The sequence below is a fragment of the Condylura cristata genome, unplaced genomic scaffold, assembly GCF_000260355.1.
Source record: "Condylura cristata isolate star-nosed mole 26May11 unplaced genomic scaffold, ConCri1.0 scaffold00002, whole genome shotgun sequence".
Lineage (NCBI taxonomy): Eukaryota > Metazoa > Chordata > Mammalia > Eulipotyphla > Talpidae > Condylura > Condylura cristata.
Window position 1 is genome coordinate 32420273 of NW_004567103.1, and position 25624 is coordinate 32445896.

The 25624-nt window shown below is 31.3% G+C and overlaps 1 protein-coding gene across 2 annotated transcripts in view; it reads right to left on the reverse strand.

Annotated features, from left to right (window-relative positions):
* Window positions 1-25624, reverse strand: part of GLS (glutaminase) — a 70460-nt gene that overhangs the window by 27540 nt on the left and 17296 nt on the right. For both annotated transcript variants that reach the window (XM_004674434.2, XM_012726510.1), the window contains exons 4-12: window positions 23171-23300; window positions 22429-22508; window positions 20025-20188; window positions 15803-15861; window positions 8371-8403; window positions 8219-8277; window positions 5447-5513; window positions 4837-4887; window positions 1495-1671 (exon numbers count right to left, since the gene is read on the reverse strand). In XM_004674434.2, the coding sequence (XP_004674491.1) occupies window positions 1495-1671; window positions 4837-4887; window positions 5447-5513; window positions 8219-8277; window positions 8371-8403; window positions 15803-15861; window positions 20025-20188; window positions 22429-22508; window positions 23171-23300 (820 nt within the window). The remainder of the gene's footprint in view (window positions 1-1494; window positions 1672-4836; window positions 4888-5446; window positions 5514-8218; window positions 8278-8370; window positions 8404-15802; window positions 15862-20024; window positions 20189-22428; window positions 22509-23170; window positions 23301-25624) is intronic.

Below are 25624 nucleotides of genomic sequence, written 5' to 3' on the forward strand. Positions count from 1 at the left end.
ACATTAAAAATGTTGCAGGTATACATTATTAATATGTTTATAATATAGCAAATGTAATCACAAAACAATTGGGATGTATTGAAATATAAAAGAAATGTTAAAACACATATCCAAGTGAGTTAATATAGATTACATCTAAATTGTGGGGCTGTTTGTTTTCACTTTATTCTTTTTGACAATGATGTTTCCCAAAGGTTCTATAATCAATATTTACTTTAAGGATGAGTTAGTTTTAAAAAATAATTGTATGACTAAAGAACAATGAGAAATTCTATCTTCTTACAAGATCATTGGGGCATATTGTCAGAGAATTGCCTGAGGAACAGTGATAAGATAGTAAGGAAAATTAATCTTCTTCAAGTTTACATTATATAAAAATTAATTATGATAAAAGGTAAAACTAATATCTTTTGGTCAGTGATCACTAATGGTTTACTAACATTACTGCATTAACTACCTCTTGTGAAAGTGCTCTTGCAAAAAACAAACAAAAAGATCACCTGAATGAGATCTACCAATTTACAGGAAACAAAAGGGACAATGGAATCGAGGTAGTAAACTAAATCTAAACTGTTGGAAAATACTTTAAAACAAAACTAGCAAGAAAAAAATCAAGTCCAAGAAGATTATAGATTTTAAATAAAGGGAGCCACAACCAATTTACAACAAATGGCCCTATCTGCATCCCAAGCCAAACAAATTGTCAAACAGTAATTTATAAGACAGTTCAGATAACCTAAATATCAACTAAATATTTTGGTTAAGGTAACATTTTTAAGTTTTTTTTATTTTTTAAGTTATTTTTTTAATGTGGTAATGGTATTGTAGTTTTTTGGGTTTTTTTGTTTTTTAAGAGTCCTTGAGTTTAGATATTGAACTATGATATGGGTGAGGGTTGCAGAAATAAATGCAAATGAAACAAGATCAGTCACATATTGCTAGTTCCTGAAGCTGAACGATTGGGAATACTGAGTTCTATTTTTTGTTTTTAAATTTTTCAAATAAATATTTTAGAGTATTGTGACAGACATAAGCAGAATAAAGTCTGTATTTTTCACACATGGTAAACATATAATAAACTATAAAATATAATTCTGTTAGGTTTTAACTTTGATAGATCTTAAGCCTTTAAAATATCTATGGCTATCTGTAACCAAAGATGTAAGACATCACAAATATGTACTCTTTCTTTACATAAGGGATTCTTGTAATACTAAATATAAAAACTAAAGAAAGGCTGTACTAACCTTGTATATTTGAATATCTTAAAAGTAGATTTGATGAGGTCCTAGAAATTAAACTCCAAGTTCTTAAGGACATCTTGTAGACTGCTTAACTCTATTATTTACCAATTCAGTAACAAATTAACCTTGAAAACTAGCTTTTCTCTCAAGAATTAATGCACTACTTTAGAAGCAAAGTGCAAACTGCATTTTTAAAGAACCAGTTCAGAGTAGTTTCCTGCCAGAAAATGAAGATTAAATCATTACTTACATGGAAAGCAAACTGCCCTGAGAAATCATACATGCCACAGGAATGCATCAAACTCAGTGTATTTCGAACTGCTTCAGGGCTCAGCACCCTTTCACCAGTAATTGGGCAGAAACCACCGTTAGCCAGTGTTGCAGCCATTACACTGGCCGATTCACAAGTTACTTCAATGGAGCAGAGCTAAAAGGAAGAAAACTCTGAGTTCTGAAGATTTAGGTTCACATTTAGTGTTACAACTGACTTAAGGAAATCTGTTATTTCATATAGTTCTGAATTCGTTCTTCCAGAGGGATTATTTCATACAATTTGATGATATTTCAAAGACTTTAATTAGAATTAAATTCCTGCTTCTGGGCCCTCCCTGGTGGCATACCAGTTTAAAGCACAGCACTAAGAAGCTAAAGCCACTTCAGCATGAGTTCGAGCCCTGCCCCAGAGGTGACCCACATGGAGTGGCAGACCTCTCCTGACCCGCCCACTACTCCCCTCAGCAGTGTACTTTGTCGACACCTGGTTATTTCACCTACAACAAAGCTCAGCATCCTCACATGGCAACTTACAAAAGATTAAGGAAAGGGGCCTCTCTTCTGCTCCTCACTCTGGTGAATCCTCTCACTGCCCCTGAACCTCTGGCCTGTACCCCAGTTCTGTATGCATAAATAAATAAATCTTAAAAAAAAAAAATCCCGCTCCTTTAAGATTTTTTCTGATTTGCCCAGTTATTCAATCCTTTAATGGCAGAACTAGGAAGAACTAGTTCCTAAGCACTAAGATTGCCCCATGTGACATTCAAAGTTGCTTAAATATGAATGTTTTCTGTAGAATACCCTTTTTTTTAACTCAATGAGGAAAAAAGAGCCATGTTTTAAGATAAAGCAACGTACATCAATATCATGATAAAGATAACATCTACATGAGAAGTCACTACTTTAGGGGGGAAAAGTGCTAAAACACTTGGTTATTTCACCTACAACAAAGCTCAGCATCCTCACACGGCAACTTACAAAAGATTAAGGAAAGGGGCCTCTGCTGGCACAAGGGGGTAAATCCCAGCACGATGAAAGTATCCCTCAACAGCAGTTTGATTCCCAGCAAGGGAACTGACCCACATGGCACAGCAGACCTCTCCTATCTCACGCTGTTCTCCTCAGCAGTGTATTTCAGTCAGTTAGCCTGTTCGGATCCCCACCCTGTCTCTGGTGAATCCTCTCACCACCCTGTACCTCTGGCCTGTACCTTAGTTCTTGTATGCATAAATAAATCAACCTTAAAAAAAGGGCTAAGGGGGCCCTCCCTGGTGGCGCAGCGGGTTAAAGCGCAGCACTGAGAAGTTAAAGCCACTTCCACATGAGTTCGATTCCCGCCTGCCCCGGAGGTGACCACATGGCGTGGCAAACTTCTCCTGACCCGCCCGCTGCTCCCCTCAGCAGTGTACTTCGTTGATCTGCCTGTTCTGCTCCCCACTCTCTCTATGGTGAAGCCTCTTGCCGCCACTGAGCCTCTGGCCTGTACCCCAGTTCTGTATGCACAAATAAATAAATCTTTAAAAAACAAAAAAAAGGCTAAGGGAAGAAAAAACTAGGAGATCTCTAGCTTCAATACTGTATGCCTTATGCCTAAACCAAAATGCTCCCTTTTAGAAATTTTATTAACATTCAAATGTTTATATCAATTTCACTATGGGTGTAGGACATTCTATTATGAATGAAAAAAGCAAATCCAGATACACTGCAGGATGAAATTTTTGTATTTAAATATATAATCAAAGGAGATAGTCTACCACACCAAAATCCAAATTTACCCATAAAACCAAACCAATAAATATACCCTATTTTTCATTGTTAGCAATCAAAACTGGGAAGTAAAGAATAAGAGAAAGAAAATACTGAGCTGTCAATTTATAAACTTTCCTCACTCATACTTCAAGATCTACAAGAGGGATTCTGAAAATAGCAAGAAGGGAAACTACAGTGAATTAGAAAACTGGGTACCATTTAACAGGCTAAAAATTAAAACCATTTTCTAATTTTCATCCTCAGGAGCTACAGAATCTACTTAATGTACTGAAATAAAATAATGTTGATGTAATCATGAAAAGTTATCTAAAATAACATTTTAAATTCCAATTATCATTTCCTACTTTATACTAATATTAACTAGAATTGTGCTACTCATCAGGTGAGATATGAAAAATTACAATTTACAGGTAGCTTCCTAACATTCGGATAGATATTCAATTAGATTCAGCCCTTCTGTGGTTTGCTCTTGATTTTTGCCCTGAAGTATAGAAATTACACAGTAGATTAGTAGCACCTAAGCTGTACTCGACAATTAAATGTGTATTCAAGTGAAAAGAATCTTCACTATATGAGAAGAATTCCTATCTGAAAAGAAATAAAAGCTAGTGGATAAAAGTAAATATGACATTATACTTCATATATATAAAATATATATATACTACCTTTACTATAAAGCAAAAAGTTAAGTCTAAGTATATGCCACAGATAATGAAATTAGGAAACAGTAACTGAAATTAGATCATATGGCTAAAATATGGCCAGGTTAGATTTTTGATTTTGTACTAGTAGTCTAAATCCCCAATTAACAGTTCTTTCTGCTGGGCAGGTTAATACTGTCACCTTGGCCTCCATTAACATGTATTATATTAGCAACCTTCCTTATACATTCTTGGTAGTTATTGACAGGTTGAAATTACAGTACCTTTCAAACAAAGACAGGCAAATGTAAGGTAAACTAGAAGTCAGCAATGATTCATTTGCTAATGTGTGGCTTCAAATTACAAATCCATTAGTGGACCAATGGTATTAAATTTGTAAGAATAAAAAAGAGGAGTGGAGGGAGTGTCCAGGAAGGCTGTGTTAAATTACCTCTACATCACAATACATTATGTGAGAAGTTATCTTTCTTTAATATGGAGAGCTACTCCAACTTAAAACCTGTGAGACACCTCATAAGCAAACTGAGAAAACTGTCATTTTAAAATGTGGAATGTGATAAAGATACAAATTCTTCAAGTTTAAAATCTAAAAAAATGGAGCTCAGTTTATCATAAGTCAATTACTAGAACTGTCTATTATTTTTGATTAAACTTAATATAATCTGTTTATAGAAAAAAATTTCTCTATTGCAATCTATGGGATGACTTTTTAGTAATTACAATTTTGTCTTTCATAAAGATCTGTTTAAAGAAAGTCAACAAGAAATATATTTTCTCTTGGTCTCTAGCCAAGCTTTTAAAGATAGCTGTATTCTGCATAATATAACATACACATTTACAGACAAAATTCATATATTCTTTCTTATATTCAAGAAGAGAGAAATTACCTGGAAATAGAAGTCTAATATGCCAACCATATCTGTGCCTTCTGGAAAACACTGTGGGAAAAAAATCAGAAAGGCAATTGAGAACTTAAGCACACAGGAAAAAAATATGTATGTAAGCAAAAAATAGATGGATACTCAAATTAAAATATGAACAAAATGTTTCACCCAATGAGAACAAAGTAAAACATAATCTATAAAAAGGTATAAATATGAAATAATGAAGAATAAAAGCAAAAGTATATCATATATAGGTGTCTAGACACTAACTTAGCTGGTAATAATGAGATATATGAATTCATAATTCATAAAACAAGTTAATGGACCAGTCACTTAATATTTAAAATTAAACTGCAATCAACAAATGGGAGTTATTTTATTTTTTAAAAGATGGGTTAACCCTTAAGCAGAATTTGCATGAATATAACTATAGTCAACTACTTGAATACTGAAAAATACAAACTGATTTACTGGCTAGAATATTTTGCAAAAGTTTCAGATCCTTAAATATTAGCAGGCAGTTGCTTAAAAACTACCACTGAATTTTTAACATTCACCTTCATGTATTTTATTAAAAAGAATAATTTGAAATAGAAACAAAAAAATTAAAAACCTTTTTTTCTTTTAAGTAATATCCTATTGCAAAATTTCGATCTCCACTTTCTCTTTCAGACTGAAACCTAGAAAAAGAAAAAAATTCTGTTTACTTTCTGTAAAAGTATGACTGGTTTGTAGTTTAATTTGCATAGTAAAATACAGTATAAAGAAAACTGACCTGAAAGTCAAGAATGCTAGTTTCCACTGCCAATTTGTCAACAGGCTAGTTATATGGCCTTAGACAAGTAATTTAAGTGATCATTGTTTTAGCCTTAGTTTTCTCAGCTACAAAAGAACCAAACTAAACTTGGTCCTTCATATTTTATGAATAAAGAAGCTAATTTTAAAATTATCAAATATTCTAACAATGAGATATGCTAAAAAAAACTAAGTCTTTTGGCCTCCCAAAAGTACAACAAATTGCCAATTTCAAATGAGAGAATTCATAGAAATTTCACTGAAAAATCTTATAGCATTCACTGATTATAATATTTGGGGGTAACTCTAGGAAAGGCTAACATAAGGTTATGGAAGTATAAAAGACAAATTCATTGAAGAATAGCAAATATTCTGATTATTTTGGAAGGAAGAGTCAAGAAGAGTAGAGAAACATCAAATTAACAAAGTAGAGTAGGAGCACATTATTAAGACCAATAGAAGCTAAAAATATAATGGTTCCTGATTGTCTACAAGAATGCAGAAGGCTTTCAAACATATTACCTTGTCAGATCTAAATTAAAGAAGAGTTAATACTGACATCATTTTGGAGAAGAATAAAAAGAAAGAATGAGTGATGTTAAGAGACAACTGTAATGACAGCTACACAAAGCAAGAAAGTAAGGGAGTGGTAAGGAATGGAGGACAGGTATGATCACACAGGAGAGCTGCTGGGTAAATCATTCCACCTGATGGAAAGAGGAAAAGCATAGTAAAATCTGGTAAAAGCCGAGATTTCTGTATTTTCTTGAGAAGATGACACTGTCAACTGGCATAGGGATCCCAACAGCAAAAAGCAGTTTAAGAAATAGAATGAGTTTTGATCTAGACAGAGTTGATTTGTAGGACTTTTGAGAGATTTCAATCTGCAAGTATCCAGAAAGCTGCTGATAAAAAGCTGTCACCCCTGTGGTGACAGCCTTTGTATTACTCATGAAGGAAGGCAGCCCTTATAACTGAAGACTTCAATAGTTGTACGAGAGGAAAACAATGTTGGACTCAAAAAGTTCTTGAAGATATACCTGTCAACTTACAAATCAAAATAGTACAAAAAACGAATCTACTTAGTATTTATTACAGAGTCTAACATATAGTGCTATTCGTCAGACAGTATTATTGAAAGCCTGTTATCGGTGATATTGCAACAGGGTAGCAGGAATATAGAAATGAAGTGGAAGACATTCTATCCAGGTTTTAAAGAGGTCAAAGTCTAGTGCTACTGATGGGGCAAGGAAACATAGAATAAGTTCAATAAAACATGGTAAAAAATGAAAAGTCTAGAAAGAAGAGAGAGAACACAAGATATCATTACAAACTTCCTGGAAAAAGATTCTTAAGCTAATGAACAAAAAAGACTAAAGCAGACAATCTCAACATTTTTACCCCCTGAAATGAAGTACAAACCATCACCTATTTACTGTTCATACCAATGTGGTTGAATCTTTATCGGAGCAGAAGGAAACTATACAAAATGGTGAGTAACCACTAGAGATTCACGCTGCTGCCAGTTTTTATAGTTTTCTGGAACACAGTCTCATATTGTCTATGGCTGCTTTCCTAATGAAACAGTAGAACTAGTAGTTGTCAGAGAGACCATATAGCTAACAAGCTTAAAATATCTGCTACCTGGTCCTTCACAAAAAAACTTGTTTTTGCTATATAAAACCACTCCTAGTCATACCTACCAAAAAGCTTTTAACAAATGTTTTACACATAAGGGTCTGTTTATGACAGACAAAAGAGACATAACAAGTATAATGCATGAACTTTGATTAGCTCAAGGGAAGAAAAAAAGGCCAAAACAGGTATTTACTTTAAAATATTTACAAGTTGAGTGATATCAAGATATTTTAAAAATTAATGTTCTTAAGTGTGCTGATAGTATTGTGGCAATGTAAGAGAATATCCTTATTGTGAAGCCACACATGCCGGGTTATTTAGGATTACAAGTCTACAACTTAACTGCAACAATTGGTGGAGAAGGGAGAAACAGATCCACATATATGCATATTTTCATACTTGTACATATATGTTTATGTGTAGAGATAATTTTTTAACTGTCTAGAAAGTTAAGGGGAAAAATAGGATAAAATATTAATTAGAGTATAAGTGAAAGATACCCAGATATTTGTCATTTATTCTCTTAAACTTTTCTGTTTATTTATAAATTTCATACTAAGAAAAATCTAGAATAAAAATCAAGTTAGCCATGCACAGCAAGATTAAGAGAGTTAAGAAACAGCCAGAGAGAAAACTGAACAAGTGCAGATTTGAGGTCCCTTTTAATTTTATTATCACTCACAAGAAGTCTATTGAAATGACTGAATTATCAAGCATTTTAAATGCCCCCTTGCCCCAAACAATTAAAAAATCATTCATTTCTCTTTCCTGATCAAGTTTTAAACAGTTATGTATTCACAGATGTCCTAACAGGGAGAGTAAGTACAGTATATAGTTTGTGTGTGTGGATATATAATCACAAAATAATATTTAAAATAAATTCTATAAACCTAGATTTTTAAAGTTAATGAGACCTGACCCATTATAAAAACCTAAATTATAAGTCACTCACGTTGCATTACTGAATCCAACATACTCATTACCGGCCATCTTATTCAAAAATTGCATTACCTAAAGTGAAAATTAAAATTAGAAAACATTATGAAAAAGCAAAAACTTATTAGAAAAATAAGCCATGAAAATAGAATTCTATATTGTACTTACGTAGTCAAATTTTTCAGCATTATTCACTCCTTGCTGCAATGAAATGAGACATAAAATATCTTAAGTTAGAAACTTAAGATAGTTAAGTTTTGAGTGATAATCAAAATTTCATACTATCATCATAATCAATATGCTGTGCATTAGTACTTTTAAATCTAAGAAATATCACTAAAATAACTTAATGTTTTCATAAAGATTTCACAAGTTCTTTTACTAATACCCATATGTTGAGAATGGATCTGAGTAACAAAGGGAATGCTTTATTTTAAGTGTATCTTTACCCCACCCAAAGTTAAAGAATTTTAAAACTAAGTTGTCCCACAATATAAGTTATCTTTCACAACATACAATCTGCTAGAATGTATTTTAACTTGATTTCATGTTTGAAAAAACTTAAAATAAAGTTTCACCCTTAGAAAAGAATTAAGTAAATTAAATTATGGTTTTCAATTAAGAACAGTATACTTATTTTTTATAAATAATCTTAAGCCAGTAAGAGTTAGAAAAATGAGTTATATTGCAAAACTAGTGTAATTCTAGTATATGCAAACATTCTGAATAAATTTTACTATTGTAGAGAAAGCTCTACCTAAATTATCACACTTGTTATTAATAATACTTGACCTAAAAAATATTTTCCATAATCTAAAAAACTAGCATTATGCCAATTCAGTTATGAAAGATGTATTGTTTCATCTCTATTTCTGACATTAGCTACTGCAAATGTTAATAGGAAAAACCTATGTAACGTAGATCAGTTCAAGTAGCCAAATGGTTTCATTTTACCTCGGCGAAGTTTACAAAGCAGTAAGCTGTAGATCTGAAATCAAACGTATTAATTGGTGATATGCACCCAATAGAAACAATACATCTCTAATTTTAAAACAAGTTTAAAATAAAATAATTTGACAACTAAAGTTTCCAAAATGAAATTTTTAAGCTATATAAAAAAATCCAAACATTACACTTTAAAATTTTATTATGGACGGACACCTATACTAGAGTATTATTTTAATGAATAAAGCCAGGTTCTTTCTCCACCTTACAAGTGGAGTAGGATGTGGCTAATATTCTGTGAAATATTACAAATCAATTTACTTGAGAAAGAAAGCACAATCACATATACAATCAATAGCTGGAAAGAAAATCACACTATTCCATCAAAACTAGGAATTAATGTTTAGAAGAGGTAAGGATAATTTCGCTACAGCCATATTATGCTCCCTAGCTATGTATTTTCTCTAAATTAGCCTCCAATATATTTTAAGTTTTCTTTCCTTATCATACACCAGAAATCAAAATGTAGAAATGTAACTCCAAAACTGTTCAATGAAAAATAATTAAAAGAAGAAATTACCAACTTCATTGAACTGTTGCAGTTGTCAAAATATTCCATAGATCCTAATGCTGTAAAATATGTAACAACATTTAAACCACAAAAACCTTTTTTAACTTTTGAAAAAGCACAAAAAACAAAAAAAAAAAAACAACTCTTTTTGGAGAAAGATGTCAGCATTTGCATTGGGATGTCACATGGATAAATACTGGTAATACAATTATGCGATGTAAACTTTCGCTATTGAGACCTAAACTGTGCCCTAAAAAAGCTAATACAAAGTTTCTTCATTTAGCTGGGATTTCATAATTACTTTAAAAACCTTTATCAATTTAGACTGGGGTCCACAGTTGGTCTTCTCTGTGGCTCATTAAAGTACAAATTAAGCCTTACTTTCATGTTATTTTTAAGAATGAAAGTGTATTTACCAATGTTTATCATTAACATCATTTTGGATAAGCTACTTGAAAGTACTAGGCAAATTATGTAAATATGTGAAATAAAATATAATTATATTGATTATAATGAATCCCGAAAGTATCTCCCAAACTTGATTAATGTTTGTTCTTCTTACCTACTCCGGCAATAGCATTTAAGTTTAATCAGTAAAATATATTTTCCCCTTGGAAAGATTTCATGTACTTTAGGGCAATAGTACCTAACCATAAGCATTATAAAATGTCTTACTATTTTAATTTTGAAAAATATCACAGTATAAAGTTTATTTGCAAAGATGTTAGGGGAAAAAATACATATACAAAACTAACCCCCCACCTCCCAAAACCAAAAACACAAGCTAAAAATTCCATCACTTTTATCCAATAATGGATACAGAGAGGTGGAGGAACAGATGACAAAGATCAGAGCCCAGAACGAGTATGTGGGGCTGGTTATACTGTTGTGTAGCTTGTGTATGTTTGAAACTTTTTACAATAAAAAGTTAAGGAAAAATGGTTATTTGCTAATAATTTCTCATTCTAACAAAATTTTCCTTTGTAATATTTTCCTTTCCCATTGAAATAATGTATTTTTAGTTCAAATAATGTATTTTTTCTGTTGCTAGAACTAGGCTTTAGTTCTTTTGCTATTTTACTTTTTACGGATACTAAGTAGAGAAGTCTAGGTGACAACAGATGACTTAATGGAAATAGAAAAGGTTTTGTCATAGCAATGCCACTTAGTTCTTTACACATCTGCCTCATTTTATACAAAAGTCACATAGTAATTCTCAAAAAATCACATTCAACGTTCTTATTAACTAACAAGTTGATTAGATCCTCTTTGCTTTCTGTTGAAAACAAGGCACTGTAAAAATCTGGTATACAAGAGGACTGATTCTTAATGGTTGTAGTGATTCATATCCTCAAAAACATTGACTCCAATACTTTCAAATATTCATTTTCCTTGAAGCCTAAACGGTTTTTACAAACTGAAACAGAGCATCACAGTAAAATTTGGGGCATCTGAACTAAGTCTTTCTTTTGGGAAATGTGAGGAAAACTGAACTAAAAGCAGATATGTTTTAAGAAAATCACATATGAAAACAGATTTGGAAACTGATAGTCTTAAAATGTTCAATGCCCTTTTATATTTTGGGGAAAAATTACTGAACCCAGGGTTAAGTTTATCCCAGTTTTAAGATCACAGCCCAAACATTTATTTGTGTTATTTTAAGCTGGAAAAAAAGTTATAGTAATTTGTAATAAAGATGTAATAGGGCAACTGAAAAAAAAACTGGGTAAAATATATTTACCAAAACTTCTAATCTAGTACCACATAACTTTTAAAAAGGAAACCAGGTGACTTGTTTTAAAAGACTGGCAATCATATATTATGCCACAATGTCATACAAATTTATTTTTCTGTAAACATACCATATCAAGTTAAAGAATTTACAGTCCTTTGAAGAAAACTTTAAGAAAATTTGATAAAGAGGTACTGAGTTTTAACACTGGCTACTAAAAATATGTATTTATATTGGATTTAATGGTCTGATTCCAAAACATGTTTATGAATTGAATCATGTATTATACATTACAACACAGATAAATATACCACCATTACTATGGACATCGGACATCTGCCAATACATTTAATATAAAAATCACTCATTTAAAGTCAATGCCTTAAATAGTTATTTTGTAAGTAAATCACTTGATTTTACTCATAAATAATACAGATGTAAAAGCCAACTAAAAATAAATGAAAAATTAGTTTTAGGAAAGAGGCATACAAAAGGCAAAAGAGGTAACTGAAAATGACTGTATAGTTCAATTTTGCCACAGAGAGTGCTTTAAAACTAAACAATATTTGGATTAAAATACAGATCTTACAGGTAAAAAAAATAGTGTTCTAAGTGTATTACTTTCAAGATTAAAACTAAAAATAGAACAGTGAACTCTGGCAATAAATCAACTACCATTTATTAAAAAACCTCAAATACATTAATTAAATAACATTACTGTAATAATTCATCCACTCCTGTTTTATGAATGCTGTAAGTCTAAGACATTACCTATTGTTCTCCAGAGCCACAGACTACTTTCAAAATACAGCATATAAACAAATCTCATTTCTAACATAACCAAAGTGAGCTTTACATACATATTAACTAAATTTTGTATTATTCTCATGGAATATGATTGTTTCTTTACCAAAAAAAAAAAAAAAAAAGCGAAAACACACTCCAATCTTGTAAATTCAAAACTACTTCTGATTAAAAAAAAACTTTGAGCTTCTTCAAATAACAAATCCTGGAAAACACTATTAGAATATAGAAAGACATAAGCATAGGAGACAATGTAACTTAACTTTTACCTTTAAAATAAAACAGTAGAACTGTGGCAATTATTTTGTGATACGTTGTCTTCATTTTCCCACCCAAACCCTTGCATTATCGGTAGACCTTAACTTTTAAAATGAAACTCAGTTAAATTTTTACCACTAGGAAGAAAAAAATGTGCATTAGGACAATGCTGTTTCATCCATAGTTACTCTGATTCTTCCCAAAAAAATTTTTCCCTTTAAATCAAGCAACCACATTATCATCATTCAAGTAAAACCAACTGCATCCAAAAGTATTCCTTTAAATTTAGTAGCTACCACAGAGAAAAAGTATACCTTATGGTTTTTTTTAATTATGTGCATTTTAATGACAAAATGACATTTGTTTTTATGAAGGTATTTACCTATATAGCTTTGCTTAAAATTTTAAATATTGGAGTTTTCCTATAAGTTTAGTAGTTAAGAATTTATGCAACAGGTTCCTTCTGTGCAAATCCTCCTTTTTCCACAATCTGCTAATCCTTTTGAACATTTGCTCTGCCTCTTCCCCCATTTCCTGAGGATCACCACCAATCCTACAAGGAAAAAATATCAATACTACAAAATTATGATATAAAGAGTCTTACTAAAGACTCTACTTAATTATTTTGTGTGGAGGGAGGGGTGGGAGGGGAGTAACATAAGGACAGTGTTTATATAGCACCATAACAAAGTCTTGAATTTTGAAAGAAAAAAAATAACCTCTAGGTCATTAACTAAAAAAGGTAAAAGACAGAATTTACACCCAATAGCCATGGTAAACTATCTATGTTTTTGGTACTCAAGTGCAAGTTCACTGAGAAGAGGGCTAGAGATTTACAGATAGCAGGCACTACCTTATGTCCACAGATTGACTATTCACAACCACTGAAAATCAGATGTGATTTTAACGCCAATAAGCAAGTTATCTTTTGTACAAGTTAAAGAAAATAAAAGGACTGCTTTTTGGACCACAGAACAATGCCATGTAAAATCAAAGATGTCATCAAGAGCAACAGCAGACATCCCATTAAATAGGGTAGAGTGAATGCTAATGAGCCACAAGCAGACAATAAGGAGATTCACCTCCAGCCCTATTTTATTACTTTATGACCTCCCCAGTATCTTCCTCATCTCCTCTACTAAATAAAGCATGAGGGCTAGATTTGAAGACCTAGAGTTGAAGATCTTTTCAAATTATGGGTTTTTTAACTGGGACAGTTTTAAACAGTGGTATATCATGCTTACTTCTCTCCAAGACTTAGATGAACTTCATTACAACAAAACAAAACTTGTGAAACTACCTTCTAAATACAAAAAAAAAAAAAAAAAATTCAAAGAAAGTTACCTTAAATACGAACCATACTCCAAACCTTGATTTCTAACTTCCAATAAATTTAAAGTTTTTTATAAATTTTAAATCACTGATCAAATTTGTAAATATAAGATGACTCAGTTCAATTTTTGTACTGCTGGACACTAAACCACACTTATGGATGTTTCTTTAAACTTTTTTGTGTTCATACTAATGCGACTCAATGTACATCTTATGATTTGTGACTGAACACAGTAAGTGAAACTAATGAAGTGATGGTGTGATATGAACAGACATGTATTTCCCACATGCAGTGTTTCATATTATGTATTAAACCAATGAATCATTAAACAAACATGTTTAGCTGCATGAAGTGAAGGAAGGCTTCTCTATTAATCATTTACCTATGCATGGCCCTTTCTTGAAAACACCAGTGGCATACTATGTTAATCTTTCCACAGTGGTAAGAGTTCTCAAACTAAAATACATGGATCAACTTCAAAAGGTCTAGACTAACTCCCTAGTGTTTACACAAAGTCATGGTATATGAACATTTTCCTGGGAAGACCCAAAAATGGTTCAGAGTCATTATATTCAAGCACTAACACATACATTGTATTATTGCTTTTCCCCTAACTTCTAATTTAAGTCATTTTCTTACTGAACAATTACTAATGAGATTTTTCTCTAATCATAGCTTTTATGGAATATTATTGTAAGGACCCATCTTCTGTAAACCCCACACTACATTAAATCAGATTATGCCTACCACATGTTCATATTAGAATTTTCTACAATAAACAAATGGCTTCTTTTACCTAAAACTGACAACTTTTCTCTTGTGGAAAAAACAATCATGGAAAACTGGATGCTAGAATGGATAAAATGAAAACTTTCATAGCCTATTAAAAATATTTGATTATAATAATATCTACCTCATTGGAATTACAATGATTAAGAGGGTCAATGCCATCTGAAGCATTTGCCCTAAAATAACAACTAAAAATATATTCTTAAACTAACCTTCCTCTCATAAACATATAAAATTTATGAAAGTAAAGAGGATTTCTAATATACAAATTAGATGAAATATTATTAACGGGGTCAAAGGCATAAATTTGTATTCAAACATTCTTTGCATACCCAAGGTTTCCCATCCTCAGAAATACCACAAAGTCATGTAATCATGTTTTTTCCAATCTTAAATTAGATAATCACAGATTTACTGAAGAAAATTATAAACGTTTCACATATAAATGAAATCTATAATTGGAAATTATAAATCTAAACAGTATCACACAACAGAATTATTTTTAAATATTATTTCAAAATATTAGTGTTTCCAATTATTAAGGCAAACAAAAAACAAAAACATACAATGCAAACCAAAATATAAGAAAAATAAAAAACTTAATAATTGGAATAAGCCTTAATTTACTTATGATATGACTCAAGTAAAACAAATGAAAAAAGTTCAAATGAAAATTGTGATTACAGCTTATGAGAATTTAAAGACTTGAGACTACTTAACGGTAAATGTACTATGTCTTAACACTAAGTACCAGGACACTTTTTCTTACATGTACTGGTAACAAAATTTAACAGTAAAAAAGCTTTTAATTATTCTACACCTGTTCATTCTAAAAGAGTCAAAAGGAAGAAAAAGAAAGAAAAATAGCTTGTGAAAAAAAAATTTTGTGCCTATTGTTCAGCAGCAGACACATCTTTTCAATTTTTGCCAGATCTTCAGGTCAAGAGTAACGGTTAGAATTTAAAATGAGTCATCTGTTTTTAATTCTGTCCTTGAAATCACATTATTTGTCTTGAAATAAAAAATCTCCTAACCTTATAACATAGGATTTACTTTCTTTTAAACACCAAAGAAACTTTTTCACACTTAGAAATAACCCAAGACTCATAACCGTGCCTTAACCATTAAAAAAAATTTACTAGGATAAAAGGAAATGTCAACATTTTACCTTTATTAATGAAGTCACAACAATTGCTCCAGCATTTACCATAGGGTTGTGTGGCTTATCTGTAAAATAAAAAAGCAACAGCATTATTCTAAATATGTGACCATTTTGTAACAAGTATGTACTTTCCATGAACATATTATCTATATTTTTTATGTCAGTCTTTGTTACAGTCCTATTTTGAGAGGCAGAGGGATGTTAGGGGTAGAGAAACACATTTAAGATTTTATATATCAAACCATGATACATGTCTAGTAAGTGTACTATACTATCTTAATTATAAAGATTCATGTACACAAAGATAGTGCACACTGGTGGCAGAGCTTCCTAACTGCCACTGACTAGCTATTTGACAAAAGAAATTAAAAAAAAAAAAAGATACACATAAATATGTGTACACAAGTGTTCACAACAACATTAAAGTAAAAACTTAAATTTGCTGTCCGTTAATGAAGGAACAAACCAAATAGTGGTACTACTGGACTAAAATGGAATACTACTCAGCAGTAAAAAGTACTAATATATGCCACAAGGTGCAAGCACCTTAAAAATGTTATACATTTGAAGAGCTACAAACCTGTACTCCTAAAACAATGTCCTGACATTACCCAAATAAAAGAAAAATGTCAGTCATAAAAAAACAATGGTGTGATTTATATGGAATGTTCAAAACAGGCAAACCAATAGATATAGGAAGTCGATTTCTAACTACTAAGGATGCAGAAGAAATGTAAATTGCCTATAAATGGCATAAAGGCAGTTTGGGGGGTGATAAAGTGTCCTAAAATTGGCTGATGATCAATTTTATGAATATACTCAGTTACAGTGTACAATTCTATGAATGCAGTCAATAAACAATGAACCTTGAATGGGTAAATTATATGGCATGTGAATTATATCTCAATAAAGCAGTTAGCTTTTTCGACAAAATTGGGTAAACTTAGTGTCTAATTAGTTTTTCCTCAATATAAAATTAACAATGTGATTTAGTTATGCTTTGAATAGTGTACATTTGGGGTTACCCAGGATAATGACAAATTCAAAAGTTAAAATAAATCTTGGGGCTATAGTTAAGTATTACAACTAAGATTTCACCTAAATGATGCTAAGAGATGTTTGATTTCTCTGAGATCACACGAAATCAGAATAACTGCTATCACAGAAAAATGCTCCCTGGCAAGAGAGTCAAGTAACATGACTTGAGGTTGTAGGGCATAAGGAAGCAGCCAATATGTATATTCCAAATGGTGCAGAAAAATGTGGTAATTTTTTTTTCTAAAACATCTAAATATTCTGCAAATTCTACACTAGGTACATTCAAGATCTTTCAAAGAACACAAAAACATTTCATAGCATGACAGCACAATTTTAAGATGTAACCAACTGCTCTGCCTTTGGCTCAAAAAATCAGACATCTGAACATTTGAAAATACATCAGATATTAGTAACAACACCAGCAGTACAAAATCTCAGTCTAAAAGCCTTTGATTTTTAAATATTCATTTTCCAGCTCTCCATAGATAAAAAGGGGCATTCCAACAGTTTAATGTATAATTCCTAGTTAAAAAATATCTTAAACAGCAGAAATAACATTTAAGCAAATTACTAAAGGCTGTTAAAGGTTACATGTTTGTTTGTTTGCTTGGTATAATGTCAAAATGAACCCAGCCACACCTGAAATTTATGAGCATGTTTTTTTAACTACAATGCAAGGCTGGTTAATTTGAAAAAGTATTTATTCTCTCCAAGGCAGTAAGTACATAATTATACTAGAAAAAGTTTTCAAATTACTAAGCATATGAGCCTTACCAAGTATGTGGCTCACAACTGAGGCTAAGTCAAAGTCTGCCAATTCATATACTAAAGAATAAAAAATGTACTAATATTCAGTTGAATTTAGATATTTATATTTCAGGTATTATACTAGAATTTTACAGGCTACACAAAAAATTAAAGAAGTAAAGAAACCTAGTTATCTCACACTACATATGATTTAATCCTTCAGTGCCCCTGTATTCAACCACCTTAACTTTGTTCTTTCTAAACAATTTGGTGATCCTTCCTTCAATAAATTAATTGATATCTTCTACCTCCATCTACTTACATATATAAAACCAGTGTGTTGTGTGTGTAGGCTTTTGTCAATTATAAGGTAAGGTAACATAATCAGCTGGAGACATGCTAGTTTGTCTTCTTTCTCCATGTATTCGAGGTATGCAATTGTTTTCTGTATTCTTTACTTAGCTAGATAAAATACTTCAAAAACCAAGCTCCATTCATGTATCCTACACTGCTCTTAACAATATAGAAGATACAAAATACACGTTAATTAACCTAATCTCTACAAAAAGGTAGGGAAAAAAACTTCACTAGGAAATGGTGAATTCCAAAGTTGACAATTCTATCAAGTAACTTATTTCCTCATTTATAATGATAGGTAGTATTACCAACTCCTCCACCATAGGACCAAATTTTTTGCATTTTTAAGCATTCTAAAACAATCGTTAAGAATAACTACTATAACTTTTTCATGAAAATCACATAATCACAATTTATAATCACCACCTGAAAAAGCTAGGACAATGGTAGTAATTTTTTAATTTTGTAAAATACAGATGGACAGATACATACAGGAGGTGTATAGTTTCATCATAATCTACCCTTCAAATTTAAAATATGAAAAAGATCTATAAATTGGTTTCACTGGGATGTTAGTCTTTAAAACCAAGGCTCCAGAGCATAGAACCTATTCATAACTTAGGGAGATGTGGGATACTGACACTTTCGTTTCCCATTACTTCTTGGCATTGGCTCAGATTTGATAAAAATCGAAGAACATAAAAGCAAAACCTCTTGTTAAAACTTTGTTTTTCGTTTATTATAAACCAGAGCTAAATTCCAGAGTTATTTTTCTTCTGGTGTCAATAAATTTTAATTTTAAAATGATATTTTACATGATGAAAAAAAAATGTATTATTTACATGTAGTTCATTTACCACAGCCCTATTATTTTTATTTCTGAGATACTTATTCACATTCAAATTCCTACATTTAATTTCTATCCTTTAATACCCCTTTCAAAATCAATCAAACAGAAACCACCTATATTATTCTATATACTTCATCTTAATTAGGAAAATAATTTTTCTTATAAGATGTTGAGTTATTGTTTGAATAAAAATACTTTCCATACTGACTCTAGATGTCAGGGAGTCTATAATAAATAAGCTATTTTTGCACAGTATTCTTACTGAGTTGGTAGTAACAAATTCTTAAAAATCCATAAAATCAAATACTGCACTAGGTTGCAAGATTATGGTAAGATAAGAAAATGCAATTGTTCTCAAAACAGGAAGAAAAGCTAAGGACTATCAGTTTGTTTAACTTCATTAAGAAAAACAATGAATAAGGTATATTTCATTTCTTTATCCAGCAGGGGGAAAAAAGCGTTATTTCTCACAAACATTACTATAACCACCTAATTCCTCACTCCTGCATTTTCAATTCTGTCTCACTTCATCACACAATGAGCAATCTAGCAATGCTCAAAAGATCTGGTAAGAAGAAACCAATCCACAGGTTGGGTCTTTAGATTTAAAACCTTCATCAGATCAAAAGTTCTACTTTTACTTCTATTTTCCTTTGAATTCCTATTAAGTATTAAAATTTCCTAATTATCCAACTACCTAACAGATTTCTTTCAAGTATTAAATGTTCTGATAGAAAAAAAGGAGGTACACTCACTACTTTACAACCAAGACCACTATGAAACTTTTTATGGACGTTTTCAAATAAGTATCATACATAATGTGGAAAGAAAAGACTACAAACACCACATGGCCACTGTTCAATTGTAGTAACTAAGAGCAAAGAGTAATAATCACACCCAGCACTCCACATACATCCCACTCCACTGAATTACTATAAGGGAAATTCCAGATACATGATATTTTACCACAGGATATTCCCCAACAGGCGATTAAAGGTGAAAAAATCGTACTCCCTTCCACCATCCTTTATGTAGCTCATTTCCCCATGGTATGAGATACCTAAAACAAGCATTTTTAAAAGTCAGTAATTAAACTATCTCTAGGGGTTTCACAGAAATCCCATGACAAAAAGTATGAATGCTTTTACTTTGCTTCAAAACTTTTTTTAAAAAACTACTTAAGACTTACATAGGAAAATGAGGTCTTTTTCCAATCAACTTTTAAGTAATTCTTACCGTCTTCATTTAAAAACAGTTTGTTGAATCTTAATCCACTTGGCTCCTTCCCAACATAGCGATGCACATACTCTGTTCCAAGATCATTGACAGCAATGGCATACTTCAAAGGTTTTACACAGGACTGAAGACAAAATGGAACTTTGGTATCTCCAATGGAATGCCTATTTTTAAGCAGATTTTAAAAGTTATTACAATAATCCGGAAAAAAATACTGTGTAATTGGAGTTGCATGTGTTAATTTTAATATATACACAAAGGCTTTCCCATAGCTCAATTACATGTTAACTTGCAGGTTAAAGAACAAATATGTATATGTTTATTTTAAGAGTAATTCTAAATAAGGAGAGGACAAAAGCTGGTAAGTATTCAGGTAACACCAGGGTTCAAAAGTAAATTATAATTAAGTGATGTGAAAATCGGCTCTGAGGCAAGGGGTATGGCCTCCACACTATATCCAATTACATAAGAGAAGCTAGTTTCTCTGGAAATTAGTCATCATTTTTTTACTCAGTGCTTTATTCAAGGTGAAAGAGTGGTTAAAAGGAGCTCAGTTGAGATTCAATAATCTCAAGATCTTATCTTTAAATATTCTATTTTGTGATCTGTATCTACTCACAATTTTAGCCCCATTAAGAGAAATCGCATCCTTCTCTATAAAAGTGATGGAACCTGCACTAAAGTTACAATGGGTGGTCATTAGCACTATGTAAAGCAAATACGTTAAGGAAAAGGAAGGTTCATATATTACTAACCTGGATGCATATGAAAGAGAGAACAGGTTTCAAAATGAAAATAATTCTGTCTAAATTGAGTAAAACTTTTAAGTTTCACCAAAGGCAGAGATCATCGTTTTATTTGCTGAAATAGCCTAAGTGCCCCAGCAAGTTTCAACTCATTCAGAGTGAAACTAGGCACTAATAACTACCCCCAGGAAAAATAGTTAATGGAGAAGTCAAAAGGCAAAAGTACATTATAGAATATAGTAATTAATATAACATAACATAATATAACATGATATACAGCAAAAGCAATTTTTTTTTCTTACCAAATTTATGAAGTATTTCTAATTCTAGCCATAACTGCAACTTGATAATCATTCTAAAGCCTGACAACAGCCTATCTTATTACTTTTGGATTTAAAAGTACATGAATAAGTCACTTAGGAAGAATGCTGTAGATCAAAATTTAATAATGGGAGATTTTTAATTGAGACATTAGCTTGAAAAATAAAGCATAAAATTACAAGGCTACATTGACACTATCATAACAACGTTAAGGTAAAATTAAATCTCTGATATGATTTCATCAAGATGTATTCTCTAAGGAACTGCATATTGTTTTATGTAAGTTATATTGTAATCAAGAGGTAAACAACTTAGTAAAAACCATTAAAAAACAAATTATACCTCTAAGTTGTCTAAGCAGACCAGTACATTTTTCTTTTCCAGCAAAGAAATCCCACATTACATGATAAAAAAAAAAAAAACTCCGTGGAGCATAAAATAGGCATTCTTGAAAAATATTCCAGAACTTTATCCATTTTACCAAAAGCTGCTCTAAATTGATTTTTAAAATAAAATTATTCTCTTTGAAGTGCCCTCACATCATTATCCTGTTCTTAATTCTACTAGATTGTTTTCATGGATTTAAAGAAGTCCTGCATGTTTTGCAAATAACTTTCACTTTTCAAATGACTGATCTTCCTAGTTAATTACATCAAAAGTGTGGGGAGCAAAAATAATGACAGAATCAATTACCACGGTAGACCTGAGAAATGGGAACTGATTTTACTAGGTCAATTCCTGTAAGTTCACATTTTGCTAATGTACTTTTCTAAGTAAATTTGTATCTGCAGGTACTTAAAAATATTTAAACAATAAAAGTACAACTGTGAACATAGATGAAATGCCTCTTACAATTTACATGGTCATTATTTCAATTGAGATTGTTTTTAACTCCTATTTCACTTAAAAAAAAAAAAAGATTTATTTATGCATACAGAATGGGGATATAAGTCAGAGATGCAGGGGCAGTGAGAGGACTCACCAGAGAGAGTGGGGAGCAGAACAGGCAGATCAACAAAGGACAATTCTGAGAGCAGCTGGCAGGTCAGGAGAGGTCTGCCATGCCATGTGGGCCACCTCCCGGCAGGGGATCAAACTCGCACTCAAATGTCTGCAGCTAGCTTATAATGCTGCATCCAAAACCACTGCAACACCACGGAGGGACCTCAGTTGAGATTTTTAAAACTATATTTAAAACCAAATTAATTTACCTTCTTGGACTTATGTCAATAAATTTGTACTAGTTTCCATTATAGAAGATGTTCTTCTCTTAATTCATGCTGTTAAGCAAAATTTAAGGCTTAGAATTGATTTTCATGCATTTCAAGTAAACTTACCTCTGTCCATCTACTGTACAAACAGATACACCCCATAAATCGGGACTGAACTTGGCCAGTTGAGGAATATAATCTGCAACCTATCCAAAACATTGGAAAGAAATTAATATATAAGCAAATAGCATTTTCTTCTACCAAAAAATTTTTATCAGTTTCACTTCTACCAAACTGGCTTTGTACTATAACTTGTAATTAATAATACTCATTAAAACTAAGTTTCTAACAGACTTCAAGATTACAAGTGAGATCTAAGTGACTTCTGTTTATTCCACCCCCTGTGTTTATTCCCATGTTGCTCCTTGTAAATGAGTATAAAAGGGAAGTAAGATTTGATTTTGTTTTAAAGGGAAAGAAATAAAGAACTTCTTTAATTAGGGTCATGTTGGCAGGTTTTCACGTTTAACTTCCATGAAGAAATAAAATACCCTTTATTATTATTACTTGGGGAATTTCTTAAGACAATTAATATTTAATGATCAAAAATATTCTACCTACATAAGTTCCCAATAAAATTATTTTGTTAAGATTTAAAAGTTATCTCAATCACTTGAAAAGTCAAAATAATTCTTAAGACTCTTTTTAGCCCAAATTACAATTAAATGTTTAAAACATTTAGAAGTATTTAATCCAGTGGCTTAAATTTCATAATTAGCAAAACACAAAACAATCACACAGTTTTACCCTCTGTATCTCAATTTGAGCTAAATTTATTAAGGAAAATATTCATATCAAAAATGTTTACCTTTCCTCCAGACTGCTTTTTAGCACTTTCATATAACTCATCAATGTGTGAGGTGAAAGACATAAAGTCAGGAATCACAAACTTTCTTCTAAATGCTTGGGTCAACAAAACAATGTTGCTTTGAACACATCTGTGGAATGTGAGAAAAAAATTAGTAGACCAGGTGCTTACCAAAGACTGGTACACACTAACAATACTACTTAAGAAAATGTTTAAACAATAGAGAAATTCACTCTGTGCAACAAACTGATCTTTATAAATTACATTCTAACTTATTTTCTTTGTTTCAAGCAGTCTTTCATGCAGTTGCTTGCAAACTGTTGACCAAGCTAAAGAACACAATAAGGTACACCTAAAATTGTGTCAAAAATTAAAACAGCAGTGTATCCACCAGGTTAGGTACCAAAATCATCTAAAAACAAATGTGTTGACCTTCCAATGTGAAGAGTTCCACACAACATTTAAAATGTCAGACTTTAAATATGTCATAGTTGAGACTTGTGAATCTTATCAAATAACTTCAAATATATATCTCTTACCTTCTAAGTATTTCACCAAAAAATTTAACATTTTATATTTTAATGGATTTTTTCTTCCGAAACTACTTTAGAAAAATTTACATTTGTACCTTAAAAAGATGGAGGTAAAAATCACTTCTGTCTCTTAAATGAAATTACTTGTTAAAATACTTGTAAAAAGAATGCGATTTTAATAAAATTCAATATAAAGTAGTATAATAATTTTCTATTATTTGAAGCATTAAAATGCTAAATTTCATTGTCCTATTTACTGTAAAATATGCATACCTTGTAAAATAAAAAAAGCAAGGTAAACATGTATGTAAGATAACATGAAATACAATGATTTGAACCAATCTTCTGCTTTATTCTAAAAAGGATTTAAGGCAAAAAAAATCAATATATTAAGGTACTTTTAAAGGCAAGTTTTGTAAGTAGGTAGTAGTTTAGATTATATGGAGGTAAAACTCGCTTCTCTCTTAAATATAATATAAACTCATCTTTTAAAGAAAGATTGACTAATGCAATAATAAAAACTTAAGTAAAAAGTATGATTTGATAGACATTAAGCATCAAGCCATATGGCAATTTCAGGTTAAGTCCTTACTAGACAAAAACCCAAGTGATTATAGTTGAAGTATTAAAGTCAAATCATTCATTAACTATGTAAGCTATTTATGTAACTGGATTCTGCACAGGTTAAATTATACGATACTGTATTAGCAGTGTCTTTTAGGAAGAGGAAAAAACCCAAATAGGCACTATTTTACAAAGTATTAAATCTTAAGTACTACTCATCTTGTTCTAACCCTTAAAATATCAACACTGTAAGAATAACCTCACTGTACAAATTAAGAAACTCTGCAATTTACAAGTTAATAATCTGAACTAATTAGAAATTAGAAATAAAAAAAGTATAGTCTCAGTATTTCTTTAGTTTATGATAATTGGGAAACTTTTTGTATTTACATTCTAACTCAATGTGTCCTAAATGAAACATCAAATTAAAAGCCAGATCTCACATTCTATTAACATTCAATGTGTAAATTCATGAGGAATTAAAAGTCATTCTGATCAACACAAAATACAAACATTGATTGTAAATATTTAGGCTGTTTTTAGTGAAGATACAGTTCAATTACAATATGAAGAAATTATAGTTCTAATTACTAACCTATGGACATAATTTGACATAGACATAACTGACATCCCAGAATAACAACTATTTACTTCAATAAGCTTTGCTAAATTGTTTTTTGCCACTGCTTTCATACTTAATAAGCTTCAAATAGCAATTCAACTTGCATGAGTGTCAAGAAATATGTGCCAACGTATTTCACAGCAAAAAAGACAATTCCTGATTTTGAATGACTATATGTGTAAAATCCTCATTTTTCAATGAATATAAATGAGAAAATATTAAGGCTGCCAAGCAAATTTAAATTATTAACTACTACTAACTAACAATTTAAAATTAATCAGCACTTTTAAGAGGACACTTTATAATTAACAAAATTGTGCAGTCAGTGAAACTGGGTTGTGTTCCCCCCCTCCCAACAAGAAAGTGCTAGAAAAGTGTTAAGTTTTTGCTGATCAATTACTGTGGCCAAGAAAGGCAATCATGCCTCTCAGGAGAGGGGTCTCACTGTATAACGATGAGCATTCCAAAAAGCAGTACTTTTCTTGGGAGTTATACATAACAAGAATCTAAATCACATAAAATCTACTCTGAGGAGGAAGTGCTTATGCTTTCAGCAAGCCACATGGCTTGGTCAGTTTTCTCAGTTGTAAGCTTGGACTTTTTTCTTCCCTTTTTCATTTAAGTGTTCATAATTAACAACTGCAATGCACAGCAATGTGTTATGAAGTATTTCCTATTAACTATTCATTAGCAAAATAACAATGGATACAAACTTTTAAAGAAAAATAAAAAACA